At 46.4% G+C, this 13426-nt stretch overlaps 1 protein-coding gene across 1 annotated transcript in view; it reads left to right on the top strand.

Moving 5' to 3' along the window:
- Positions 1–12133, top strand: part of LOC306933678 (uncharacterized protein) — a gene marked incomplete at its 5' end in the record, with an annotated part of 149248 nt that extends 137115 nt beyond the window's left edge. Inside the window, 11 exons of the mRNA XM_079515988.1 lie at positions 1336–1398; positions 1743–1796; positions 3688–3723; positions 4730–4747; positions 6443–6478; positions 6588–6614; positions 6779–6844; positions 7813–7987; positions 8460–8569; positions 9270–9488; positions 11088–12133. Of these exons, the coding sequence (XP_079372114.1) occupies positions 1336–1398; positions 1743–1796; positions 3688–3723; positions 4730–4747; positions 6443–6478; positions 6588–6614; positions 6779–6844; positions 7813–7987; positions 8460–8569; positions 9270–9488; positions 11088–11237 (954 nt within the window). The 3' untranslated portion in view covers positions 11238–12133. The remainder of the gene's footprint in view (positions 1–1335; positions 1399–1742; positions 1797–3687; positions 3724–4729; positions 4748–6442; positions 6479–6587; positions 6615–6778; positions 6845–7812; positions 7988–8459; positions 8570–9269; positions 9489–11087) is intronic.
- Between the last annotated feature and the right edge of the window lie 1293 nt (positions 12134–13426).

Raw genomic sequence — 13426 nt, 5'->3', positions numbered from 1 at the left:
GTCTATGGCTGTTTTTAGCCCAAGGAGTGTTTTTGTGCAAAACTAATGCTTGGAATGGATTCAGAATGATGAAAACCACCTAGTTTGACACATCACATGCTATCTAAAGTATAATGACATTTAGAACATTTTGCCATATATTGGCTGTTGATGGTACCCCAACTTTCAGCAGCTGTCCCCTAGGGTGGTTGAATATAAACCAATGTGGGATATGTTAGTAGACACCTTTACAAACACATTGGTGAAGAAAATTCTTGCTAAGAAATGTATTCCCAGATTATACAGATTATACTGATAATATTCCCTGACTAAATGTCTAACTAGCCTGGGGGAATTTGTAAATTCAAATATAGCAAAAATAGTGTGTAGATTGACTATCTTTGCTATGACGGTAATATGCAATGTGGCGCTCTGGAGTGAGTGTGGACATATAGTGGCCCTCTCCATCGTCAAAGTTGTCCCTGGCCTGGGCCATGGCTCAGTGGTCCAGGCACCTTGGCTGGTGGTAACCCAGTCTGGCGGTGTGCTGCGGGTTCGACTCCCGATCCCGACGGCCCTTACTGCATGTCTCCCCCCCCCCCCCCCCCCCCCCCCATCTCTCTCCCCATTTCCTGTCAGCCTACTGTCTGTCCCTCCATAAAATATATAAAATAAAGGTGAAAGCCACACAAAAAAAGTTGTCCACCCCTGCTCTAACGTACAGATTGGAATGTATGAATCAAAAGCTTTAACAAAGTTCAAAGCGCCACACCCACAATATACAGCAGGTATTCTAGAAGAACAAAAACAGATGTTCAGGTAAATCATGCCATTGACGATGCATTCTAGTGGAATTCAAATCTCTGAAATGATCTAAGGCCGGAAATATTTATTGTTTTCTGGAAGACATTTTATGAAGGCTGTTGGATACCATACTGAGTCGTGCTCTGTGATGACTTCATTAGTTTATTGACCACGCACAATATGAAGCCAATGTCTAACAAACAGTTGAGCCTTGTTGTGTGGTTTAGGTGTTCCAAACAGTTGAGCCTTGTTGTGTGGTTTAGGTGTTCCAAACAGTTGAGCCTCGTTGTGTGGTTTAGGTGTTCCAAACAGTTGAGCCTTGTTGTGTGGTTTAGGTGTTCCAAACAGTTGAGCCTTGTTGTGTGGTTTAGGTGTTCCAAGTCAGTGTGTGGCGATGATTAAGAAGCAGCCATAATTATATTTCATCCATCTGTGCAAGTTTGCCTGCCAGAAATGACATTTGCATCGACAACAGACTGATTTTGCTGAATTGAACTTTTGTATTTATTCTGTACTCCCGTTGAGTTGCTGTTGTGTTGTGTGTCTTTCCAGGGACCTCTAGGGGACTTTGGTCCCGCAGGGATACAGGGACCCAAAGGACCGCGAGGCTTGAGGGTAAGATAAGATACAGACTCTTGATTAACACCCCGATCGCCCAGTGTTATTTAATCCAGGGGTTCCCAAAATGTTTCATGTCAAGGACCCCCAAATTGACACAAATTAGCCCGCGGACCCCCATTTGAAAAGATATGCCAGGGACCCCCATAAGAAGTTTTTCGGCTCTAGCAGTGATTCTCAACCCGTTTAATTTCAAGGACCCCCCCACTTTGACATGCATTAGTCTACGGACCCCCATTTAACCTCTTCAGTCCTATAATACATTTCGGCAATTTGACAATAGCCGACCTACAGGCTCCCAACGGGTCCTCTGATCTGACATGTGTTGTTTTCCTCTGCAGGGCATGGAGGGCGCCATGGGCCCGCTGGGCATCGTGGGACCAGGCGGTCACTCTGTATGCATCCTCCTATCTCATCCTTTATGCCACTAGCACTCAATCTTTTCCGTGTCACATTGATTTATATTTGCCCGCGGAGTGCCCTGGACCCCCATCTGAGCAATTTTTTTGCCAGGGACCCCCATCTGGACACGTTTCGTGCCAGGGACCCCCATCTGGACACATTTTGTGCCAGGGACCCCCATCTGAACACGTTTCGTGCCAGGGACCCCCATCTGGACACATTTTGTGCCAGGGACCCCCATCTGAACACGTTTCGTGCCAGGGACCCCCATCTGGACACGTTTTGTTAGCCTGGTTAATAAACCAGACCGAATCAGCCGTTGGCAAAAAAAAAATTGCCTGCCAGCGGATTAGGGTCTGGCGAGGCTCAGTAGCACGCCTCTTTCCTACAACCGAGAACAGGTCGGGCCAATCGGGACACGGTATGCAATATGGGCGGGCTTTGGTACAGTGACGTTCAATGCTTGAGACCTTTGACTGACAGTAGCTCTGACCAATTGCGTCAAAGACAAAATGTTTGAACCCGCCCCCCGGGAAATGAAATGGAGCCAGCCCAGACTAATATACCGCGACAGTGTTGTGTGATATTAGTCTGGCTTATTAGCCAGGCTAACGTTTTGTGCCAGGGACCCCCATCTGAACACGTTTTGTGCCAGGGACCCCCATCTGAACACGTTTTGTGCCAGGGACCCCCAGGGACCCCCATCTGAACACGTTTTGTGCCAGGGACCCCCATCTGAACACGTTTTGTGCCAGGGACCCCCAGGGACCCCCATCTGAACACGTTTTGTGCCAGGGACCCCCAGGGACCCCCATCTGAACACGTTTTGTGCCAGGGACCCCCATCTGAACAGTGCCAGGGACCCCCATCTGAACACGTTTGGTGCCAGGGACCCCCATCTGAACACGTTTTGTGCCAGGGACCCCCATCTGAACACGTTTTGTGCCAGGGACCCCCAGGGACCCCCATCTGAACACGTGTTGTGCCAGGGACCCCCATCTGAACAGTGCCAGGGACCCCCATCTGAACACGTTTGGTGCCAGGGACCCCCATCTGAACACGTTTTGTGCCAGGGACCCCCAGGGACCCCCATCTGAACACGTTTTGTGCCAGGGACCCCCAGGGACCCCCCATCTGAACACGTTTTGTGCCGTTTTGTGCCAGGGACCCCCAGGGACCCCCATCTGAACACGTTTTGTGCCAGGGACCCCCAGGGACCCCCATCTGAACATGTTTTGTGCCAGGGACCCCCCCGGGAACAAAACAATGCTCACATGCCTTGTACAGATGTACAAGCTCTTGCAAACTTGTAGATCTGCTTTTTTTTTTAACCCGTTTTGACCTGAGGACGAGTCTACAAATCTCCTCTAAATCCTGACAGTTTTCTGAAAAAAACTCCTGTTTCTATATTAGTGGTTCTCAACCTTTTGCCTGTCAAAGACCCCCAGAATTATCTGAATTTGGCCACGGAGCTCCATCTGAAAATATGTTGTTCCAGGGACCCCTCCAGAAGCAAAGATTTGACTTAAAAAACATTCGCTCTGAAAGAATATAAAGGTATATTCAAAGATTTGCACCACATTTTCAAGATTAAAAAAAATAAATAGCAGATCTACAAGCTTGTAGTGCGGCATCTGTATCTGCTATTTTTCAATAGCTAAAGTATAACATAATGCTTAAAACACCAAAAGGGGTTCCCGCCGGACAACATATAAATAGGTGTTACTAGAATGATTGTGATGCTCTATTGACTCCTTTAGCGGGGGACCCCCTGCCCCCCCCCCAAGGACCCCTAGGCGTCCCCGGACTGTCTGTCTGTCTGTCTGTCTGTCTGTCTGTCTGTCAGCCATGAATTGATCACCTTTCCTCCTCTCTATTCTTCAGGGACCCCAAGGTGACAAGGGGACCCAGGGAGACACGGTGCGTGACACCTTTGATTACCCCCCCCCCCCCCCCCCCCTCGCAAGGATCCACATATACATGGATGGAAGTGGTTACAAATGATTGTTGAGATGATGAAAGTGAGATACTTTTGGCTGCATGTGGAATGCTGAGTGCTCAGCATTGACAGAGCAGAGAAACACTCTCTTTTTGTCGTCCCCCCGCCGCCCCACAGCGTTTCTTCATTTCTCATTGTGCAACCATAGCGTTTGTTGTCGTCCTCACAATGAATGACACTTAGCTGCTGCGGTGGAATTCATTCCAGGTTGATGAATGGATGCTCGCCGCCTTTAAGCTTTTGAGAGTTCCAGCGAACCCTCAGGCGCAACACGGGTGTAATTCACCCATAGCTCAATCTCACAGGGTCACAGTTAAGTCACAGGGATCTCCTAATGTGGAAACAACGCATAGCAGCGCTGTGAATGAGCGCAGGCTACTTAAGCAGGCGAGTGGTCATTATAGTGTCAGTGGTGGAACAGTAACCAAGTACATTTATTACTTAAGTACTTTTACTTGGGGTCCGTACGCTTGTTTTCCGACATGTCAATGTGCGGAAAACGACCGGATTAAGGTTGGCGAACATGCCTTAACCCATTTTGACCTGAGATCAGATCCTAAAAAGGTCTTCTACATCCTGACAGTTTTCTGAAAAAGCTGTGTTTCTATGTCAGTTGTTAGCAGACCTACAAGCTTGTGAGCTTGTAGGTCTGCTATTTTTCAATAGCTAAAGCGTAACATAATGCTTAACATTTCTCCGTGAGTAGAGGTGTGCCGTGACGTTGTGGTCTCGATAGAAACTGAACGTACAGTGTGAGAACGATCTATTTAATAATCCCTTGGAATAGGGGGAATATACTGTACACACTGTACCCATAACATATCCTGTGTATTTGCTGCAGAATGCTGTCACATGAATTCCATTGTTCTGGAACACAATGGTCCACTTCTGAATATTGCTTTCCGTTTCTCTTCCGTTATCCAACAGGGACTGCAGGGACCGAAGGTAAGCAGGAGTTATTTTATTTTTTTGCCAAATACGAGAATTATTTATTGGGTCTAAAATAAATCAGTATAGTTCTCAAAACTTTTTTTTCGTGCCATGAACCTCCAAATGGAATGGATACGTATTTGGCTGCATGCGGACCCCCATCTGGGGACCCCCATCTGACAGGGACCCCCCAAGAAGAGAAGATGTTAAAATTATTCAACATTTTTCTAACACTGTCAAGACTGTCAAGACTTGGCCCAGACGGTTAGCTCAACCGTCTGGGTACCTAGGCTGGACGGTTAGCTCAACCGTCTGGGTACCTAGGCTGGACGGTTAGCTCCACCGTCTGGGTACCTAGGCTGGACGGTTAGCTCCACCGTCTGGGTACCTAGGCTGGACGGTTAGCTCAACCGTCTGGGTACCTAGGCTGGACGGTTAGCTCCACCGTCTGGGTACCTAGGCTGGACGGTTAGCTCAACCGTCTGGGTACCTAGGCTGGACGGTTAGCTCCACCGTCTGGGTACCTAGGCTGGACGGTTAGCTCCACCGTCTGGGTACCTAGGCTGGACGGTTAGCTCAACCGTCTGGGTACCTAGGCTGGACGGTTAGCTCCACCGTCTGGGTACCTAGGCTGGACGGTTAGCTCCACCGTCTGGGTACCTAGGCTGGACGGTTAGCTCAACCGTCTGGGTACCTAGGCTGGACGGTTAGCTCCACCGTCTGGGTACCTAGGCTGGACGGTTAGCTCCACCGTCTGGGTACCTAGGCTGGACGGTTAGCTCAACCGTCTGGGTACCTAGGCTGGACGGTTAGCTCCACCGTCTGGGTACCTAGGCTGGACGGTTAGCTCCACCGTCTGGGTACCTAGGCTGGACGGTTAGCTCAACCGTCTGGGTACCTAGGCTGGACGGTTAGCTCAACCGTCTGGGTACCTAGGCTGGACGGTTAGCTCCACCGTCTGGGTACCTAGGCTGGACGGTTAGCTCCACCGTCTGGGTACCTAGGCTGGACGGTTAGCTCAACCGTCTGAGTACCTAGGCTGGACGGTTAGCTACACCGTCTGGGTACCTAGGCTGGACGGTTAGCTCAACCGTCTGGGTACCTAGGCTGGACTGTTAGCTCAACCGTCTGGGTACCTAGGCTGGACGGTTAGCTCAACCGTCTGGGTACCTAGGCTGGACTGTTAGCTCAACCGTCTGGGTACCTAGGCTGGACGGTTAGCTCAACCGTCTGGGTACCTAGGCTGGACGGTTAGCTCAACCGTCTGGGTACCTAGGCTGGACGGTTAGCTCAACCGTCTGGGTACCTAGGCTGGACGGTTAGCTCAACCGTCTGGGTACCTAGGCTGGCCCAGACTACTTTCATATTATGAATAAAGGCAGAAAAAGCCCCCCAAAAAAAAGAAACACTGTCAAGACTTAATAAATACTGTACATATATACATAAAATAGCAGATGAGCTTCTGTATCTGCTATAAGTACAGAATTATGGTTAAAGCGGTTATAATGATTGCGATGGCATATTAACTATGCCATCTATGCCCCCCCCCCCCCTCCTTTTGATCCGTACAAAAGCGTGACAAGTGAGAGAAGGGAAAAGAACAAACTCCCTTTCCTTAAATAATGATCTTGGTTAAACAGCACATGCTTTGTAGTCTTAACTCTTAACGCAACTGTGTCATCATCTTTTTGTCTTTTTTTTCTTTCTTAGGGGCCTCCTGGTCCTCATGGACCGCCCGGACCACCTGTGAGTTCCTCGTTTTGCAAAACATTTCAATAAACCACGTTCTGGTAAACAAAACAAAAAAACCCAAATCCTACAAGACCTCTAATGCACATCTTATATTTCTCTCTAGGGGCTTCCCAGCTCTCTGCCTTCATTAGTAAGTATGCTTCCATTTATGTCCATGTTTATGGGACTTCGGGGGGGTGCGGGGGGGGGGGGGTGGGGGTGCAGGGGGGGGGTAGGTAGAGGCAGCATAACAAACGAGACGGAAAGCGAGCTCTCGTCGTGCCTAATTGCTTTGTTTTTTTCTCCGTGCGGTAGAAAAAGGAGGCTCTCGGCGCTGCCTTCCAAGTCATCGTAGACTCCCACATGGCGCTGAGGTCAGAGGTGAGTCCCAGGAGAAGCTGCGTCGGCGCCGCCCGCCGCCGCAAAGGACTCGGTCATATTAATCATGCTTTGCTACGACTGCTGATCCTGTGATCCTTATTTGCGGACCCCTCCTCGAAAACGGGTTACTGCAGCATCCCAATGGGGCTTATCCTCAAGTGGAAAAAAAAAGAAAAAAAAAAAAAAAACAGACACTTAATTTATGTGTACTTCACAACAGCTGTCTACTAGTAAGAGCTCCAGACACATGTGTGTCTGGAGCTAATCTCACAAACGGCTAAATGTCTTGTACGATAGCTGCCAGTGGAAGAAACTCCTCACACATGTCTTCCCCGCACATATGTTTTAGATTTGTTGTTTGTTTGTTTGTTTGTTTGTTTGTTTGTTTGTTGTAACTTTAACCCATTTAGACCTGAGGACGATTCTACAAAATAATGCCTTCTAAATCCTGACAGTTTTCTGGAAAAACCCATGTTTCTATGTTATGTCAGTGGTTCTCCCAACAGTCGGTTCTCAAAACATTTTCATGTCAAGGACCCCAAAAAATATCTGCATTTGACCCCAAAAAATATCTGCATTTGGCCGCCGACCCCCCCCATCTGAAAATATGTTGTTCCAGGGACCCCCCTAGAAGCAAAGATTTTAGTTAAAAAGGTTAGCTCTGAAAGAATATATATCCAAAGATCTGCGCGCACATTGTCACAATTTTTCAAAAATAGCAGACCTACAAGCTCATATAGCAGACCTACAAGCTCATAGCGCGGCACCGAGTGCCACGCTATGAGCTTGTAGATCTGCTATTTTTCAATAGCTATAAAGTCTAACGTAATGCTATAAACACCAAAAGGGGTTCCCGTCTAGAATCTGTTAATTAACGTTAATAAACAAAACGCTCAATTATTCCAGTCAGTGAAATGCCAGATTGTTATTATTATTATTATTATTGCCTCTCTTCTTGCGTCCTTCAGTACCAGAACACGGACATGCCCATGTTGGACCAGGGAGCGGAGATCTTCAAGACCCTGCAGCACCTCAGCACGCTGGTCCAGAGCCTCAAGAAGCCACTTGGCAGCCGCGACAACCCGGCGCGCGTCTGCCGGGACCTCCAGGACTGTGAACAGACCGTCAGTGGTGCAGGAAAAAGTACTCGGATGGTTTTTACTGAAGTTAAAAAGTATCGATACTGCAAATGTAGACGTACTCCGTTACAAGTACCGTAGAAGTCCTGTATTCAAAATGTAGTAGGTTAAAAAAGTGTCGGCATCAGAATGTAGTACTAAAAGTAAAAGTGCTCATATTTTGCAGAATGTCCCCTGTTCAACAAGTTCAAAATGTGTACAAAATCTTTTGAAAATAGCCGTTCTACAAGCTTTTGTGACACATTGTGAGCTTTGCAGGTCTGCTATTTTCAAATGGCCAAAATGTATTTAAGGTTGAAGTGGTTAATGCATGTTTTGTAGTCAAAATTAAAGGTAACTAGCAAGTAGTAACTAAAGTTTTCAAATAATTGTAGTGGATTAAAAGTAAAAAAGGTGTCTCTGAGATGTAGTGGAGTAGAAGTAAATGTATTGGAAATTGGAAATACTCAAGTGAAGTACAAATACCTCTTTGAAAGGCACGTTTTGGATCGACCCGAACCTGGGCTGCTCTGCTGACACCATCCAGGTGACCTGCAACTTCAGTAACGGAGGACAGACCTGCCTGAAACCCATCAGCGTCTCCAAGGTTAGGATCACCTGCTATAGAGCGGCACAGTCCCGCCCCCTCGAGAGACCCGGAAAATAATTCCCCGTTCATTTTCCTCATAGACTTTTCAGAAAGTATTTATTTAAAGATGTTTACGCCGCGGACATGTATAAATGATAGATAAGGGTTCAGGACAACGAGGCCTTTTAGTGGAGGGGTCAGAATGACATTTGGACTTATTTATTTTGGTATCTCACTCATAATCAGATTATGTGAGTAACCATAGGTTTCCACTTGACTTGGAAAAAGTTTGAGAACCACTGCCTTATCCCATTTTGGGGCGGGAACCCCTTTTGGTGTTTTAAGCGTTACGTTGTACTTTAGCTGTTGAAAAATAGCAGATCTACAAGCAGATCTACGAGCTTGTAGGTCTGCTATTTTTGAAAACTTGTGAAAATGTGGTGCAAATCTTTGAATATATATTCTTTCAGAGCGAACGTTTTGAACTCATATCTTTGCTTCTGGAACAACATATTTTCAGATGGGGGGTCGGCGGCCAATTACATACATTTTTGGGGGTCCTTGACATGAAAATGTTTGAGCACCGCTGACATAGAAACGTCAGGATTTAGAAGGCATTTGTAGAATCGTCCTCAATGGGTTAGACACAAAAGAAAAAAAGCACCCTCACATACTGACAAACAGAAGTGTGACTGTGGCTCTTTGCTGCCCCCTATAGTTGGACATGGGAGTGGGCCGCATCCAGATGAACTTCCTCCACCTCCTGAGCTCCGAGGCGGTGCAGCACATCACCGTGCACTGCCTGAACACCCCGGTGTGGGCGGCGGGGGCGTCCCTGCGTCCCTCCACCCAGGCGCTGAGCTTCAGGGCTTGGAGCGGGGAGATGGTCCAGGCGGGAGACCTTCTGGAGCCGCTCGTACCCACCGATGACTGCTGGGTGGGTATATATGATGACCATTATACTAACTAGTAAGACGTGTGAACACGGGAAGCGAACGCAGCTGTTGTGGCAGTCTAAGTAAAAAAAAAAAAATGTTCTTTTTTGTTAATTTTCTTTTTTTTCTTTTTTTTCAAGTTTTCCTTTTTGTAGTTTTTAAAAAAAATATATATATTTTTTTTTAAGTTTTCTTTTTTATTGCGTGTGCGTGCGTGTTTTTGTGTGTGATACAGCTGTGCCCTTTGGTGGTGGGCGGGTGGTGTTACAGCGTGACGTGGGTCTCATAGTAAAGCCGTATTATTGAATGGGATATTTCACATTCATACATTTTTGGGGTAATTTTAAAACCCACTTGGCGCCATTGACCTAGATGTACGTCAATTGAAGCCTATTAACAGTTTAAGGGCCCCAGGCGGAGGTCTCAAAACCGATCGATTATGTCTTAGACGGCCCACCGCGGTCCCGTCGCTAGTCACGGTAGAATTAATCATACCTCCCGTTGTTGTCGATCACCTCTAGAGTGTTTTGGCTACATTTAGCTACTTCAGCCACATCCGGGATAGCATCCGGTCTGTCGGTAAATGTGCTCCGCTGCTATAAATCGCTGGGCGTTCTGATTAAATGGATTAAATAACCTCTGATTTAATGGATTAAATAACCTCTGATTTAATGGATTAAATAACCTCTGATTTAATGGATTTAATAACCTCTGATTTAATGGATTAAATAACCTCTGATTTAATGGATTAAATAACCTCTGATTTAATGGATTAAATAACCTCTGATTTAATGGATTTAATAACCTCTGATTTAATGGATTAAATAACCTCTGATTTAATGGATTTAATAACCTCTGGTTTAATGGATTAAATAACCTCTGGTTTAATGGATTAAATAACCTCTGGTTTAATGGATTTAATAACCTCTGATTTAATGGATTAAATAACCTCTGATTTAATGGATTAAATAACCTCTGATTTAATGGATTTAATAACCTCTGATTTAATGGATTTAATAACCTCTGATTTAATGGATTAAATAACCTCTGATTTAATGGATTAAATAACCTCTGATTTAATGGATTTAATAACCTCTGATTTAATGGATTAAATAACCTCTGATTTAATGGATTAAATAACCTCTGATTTAATGGATTTAATAACCTCTGATTTAATGGATTAAATAACCTCTGATTTAATGGATTAAATAACCTCTGATTTAATGGATTTAATAACCTCTGATTTAATGGATTAAATAACCTCTGATTTAATGGATTTAATAACCTCTGATTTAATGGATTAAATAACCTCTGATTTAATGGATTTAATAACCTCTGGTTTAATGGATTAAATAACCTCTGGTTTAATGGATTAAATAACCTCTGGTTTAATGGATTAAATAACCCTGGGCCCTCAAGGTGTTAAATTCCCACTGACAATGAATGGACAATTTAACATCATAGTGTCTGAGCAAAATAGGCATATTGTCTATTTTACGTCATGCTGATGTACGATATGCTAAGAGCCTCACCCCTCATTTCACACTGGTGTCGTCGTGTGGACGTGTATCGTGACACATTCTCTTAAACGTTTTTAACAGATCAAAGATGGCCGCTGGCATCAGACCCACTTCATCTTCCAGACCCAGGACCCCAACTTACTCCCCATAGTGGACGTGTACAACCTGCCCGCCACCACCGAGGCGGGCGCACACTACCACCTGGAGGTGGGACCCGTGTGCTTCTTATAGCCTCCAGGTGACCCCCGGGGGCCGGGCGGGGCGAAAGGAGCGCTCCTCGAGAGGAGGGACTGACCGACTGCATGGGGGACGGACGTGTCTCTTTCTGGGGGACGGACGTGTCCGGGGGGTCTCGACCTCCGCTTGATATGCTTGGACTGCAGAAACCAGAGGGGTGGCGCCAGAGAGAGAGAGAGAGAGAGAGACAGCGCAGGCACACTTGAGGGTCACGAAGATGCCAAAAGCCGCTCATGGCCGGCGTGTCTTCCTGGTTTTTAGACAGCTGGTGGACGGAAATGAAGCTCCACCCATGCGGCAGAATGCCATGGCGGCAAACGCTTCCGGGAATCCCACCGCGAAAGGAGCTTCATTTCCATCTAAAAACCCGGGAGGGATGCCGGCCATGAGCGCCTTTTGGCCGCGCATGGAATCCCAAGTGTGCTTTTACACCCAGAGAGAGAGGGGGGGGGGGCTAATGGCACTAATGGAACATAAATAAGCTTATTTTTTTTATTTCATTTTTTCAGAGACTTGTTTGGTTAATACAAGACCTGGAAAGGCCACAATTGAAGAAAGTAATATGAAACAGTCTCACTTCTGTCATCTCTCTTGGACCACATGGTGTAACATATTCACTTTTTTTTAACGGTCTGATAACCCTATTTTAAAAGAAGAAGAAAAAGAAGAAAAAAATGTGTGTGAATCAACGAGAAAGATCTGTACAGAAACAATGGAACAATTCTAATTTGCAAAATGCAATAATTGTTATTTTTTAATGTTACGTTATGTTGTTTTTTTAAGTATTATTTATACATGTATATGTACTGTATATTGTAATATAAAGTGCAATAGCTAATTGTTCCACGAGTCTTTCAGAAAACAATTCAGGTGACCAAACGGGCAGATCTCAACCAAGGCCTGTCTAAAGAGGACGAGACGCGAAGACCGTACGGGCGACGCCATGTTGCTCCATGGAAGGACAGAAACATGCGCAATGGGCTATATGCAGCCAACACTTCCGCGTTCAGCTTCCTTGGTCTGAACTGCGCATGTTTCTTTCCTTCCAGGGAGCACCATGGAGCAACATGGCGTCGCCCGTACCTCTACGTGGCCTTCGCGTCTCGTCCTCTTTAGACAGTCCTTGATCTCAACCGCATACAGTAGCATTCATTCAGGTATACAGTGTGTTCCTCCAGGACACCAGGGGGCTCCATTTCCGTCACCTCTAAACCCCTTATCCCTAAACCCCTTATCCTCTAAACCCCTTATCCCTAAACTTCTTTTCCTTTTTTTTTCTTTTTTTACATGTTTTGGAAACTTTAATTGTGTAAAATTATGCAAACTTTATTATATCCTGTGGAGGCTATTTAAAAAATATATTTATATTCCCTTTGGGTTTTAATTCCTATTCAAATGATTTAAATGTTTTCAGCAAGAATATTTTCTTGGTGACAGTCTGTGTGTTGTTGCTCTTTCCATCGAACTGTACCAAAGTGATGTTGGATAAAGGTGCCCATGCAACCCATTTTTTCCACCCAGTGTCAATTATCAAATGTAATCCTGGGCGCTACACTTCCTCTGCCAACCTGGCGGGGCAGCGGACTGCATGGCCTCATGCTTCCTTCTATGCATGAGGAGTCCAAGCTGCTTCTTTTCATGTGACAGGGGAGAGTTTCCCCCGGGCCGGACGTATAGTGCGTTGGAAGGAACACGTTATTCCGAGCAGTTCCTTTCCCCTCCATCAGGCGCCCCGGCTGGCCAGGGGGAGGTAGTTTTAGAGACCAGGATTACTGCATGTTTGTGTGAGGGTACCTACCCGGCCTGGGGGACACGGGGAGAACATGTGAGGGTACCTACCCTAGGGGACACGGGGAGAACATGTGAGGGTACCTACCCTAGGGGACACGGGGAGAACATGTGAGGGTACCGACCCTAGGGGACACGGGGAGAACATGTGAGGGTACCGACCCTAGGGGCCACGGGGAGAACATGCAAACTCCACACAGAAAGGCCCTTTTGCCAACCCCGCCTCGGGTATGGGCACTGATGACGCAGAGGAGAGAACACGCCCCCCAGGGGGAATCGAACCCAGGACCTTCTAGCTGTGAGGAGACAGCACTACCGACTGTGGGAATCGAACCCAGGACCTTCTAGCTGTGAGGAGACAGCACTACCGACTGTGGGAATCAAACCCAGGACCT

Source organism: Electrona antarctica (assembly GCF_951216825.1).
Source record: "Electrona antarctica genome assembly, chromosome: 12".
NCBI lineage: Eukaryota > Metazoa > Chordata > Actinopteri > Myctophiformes > Myctophidae > Electrona > Electrona antarctica.
This window is presented reverse-complemented; position numbering and strand designations above follow the sequence as displayed.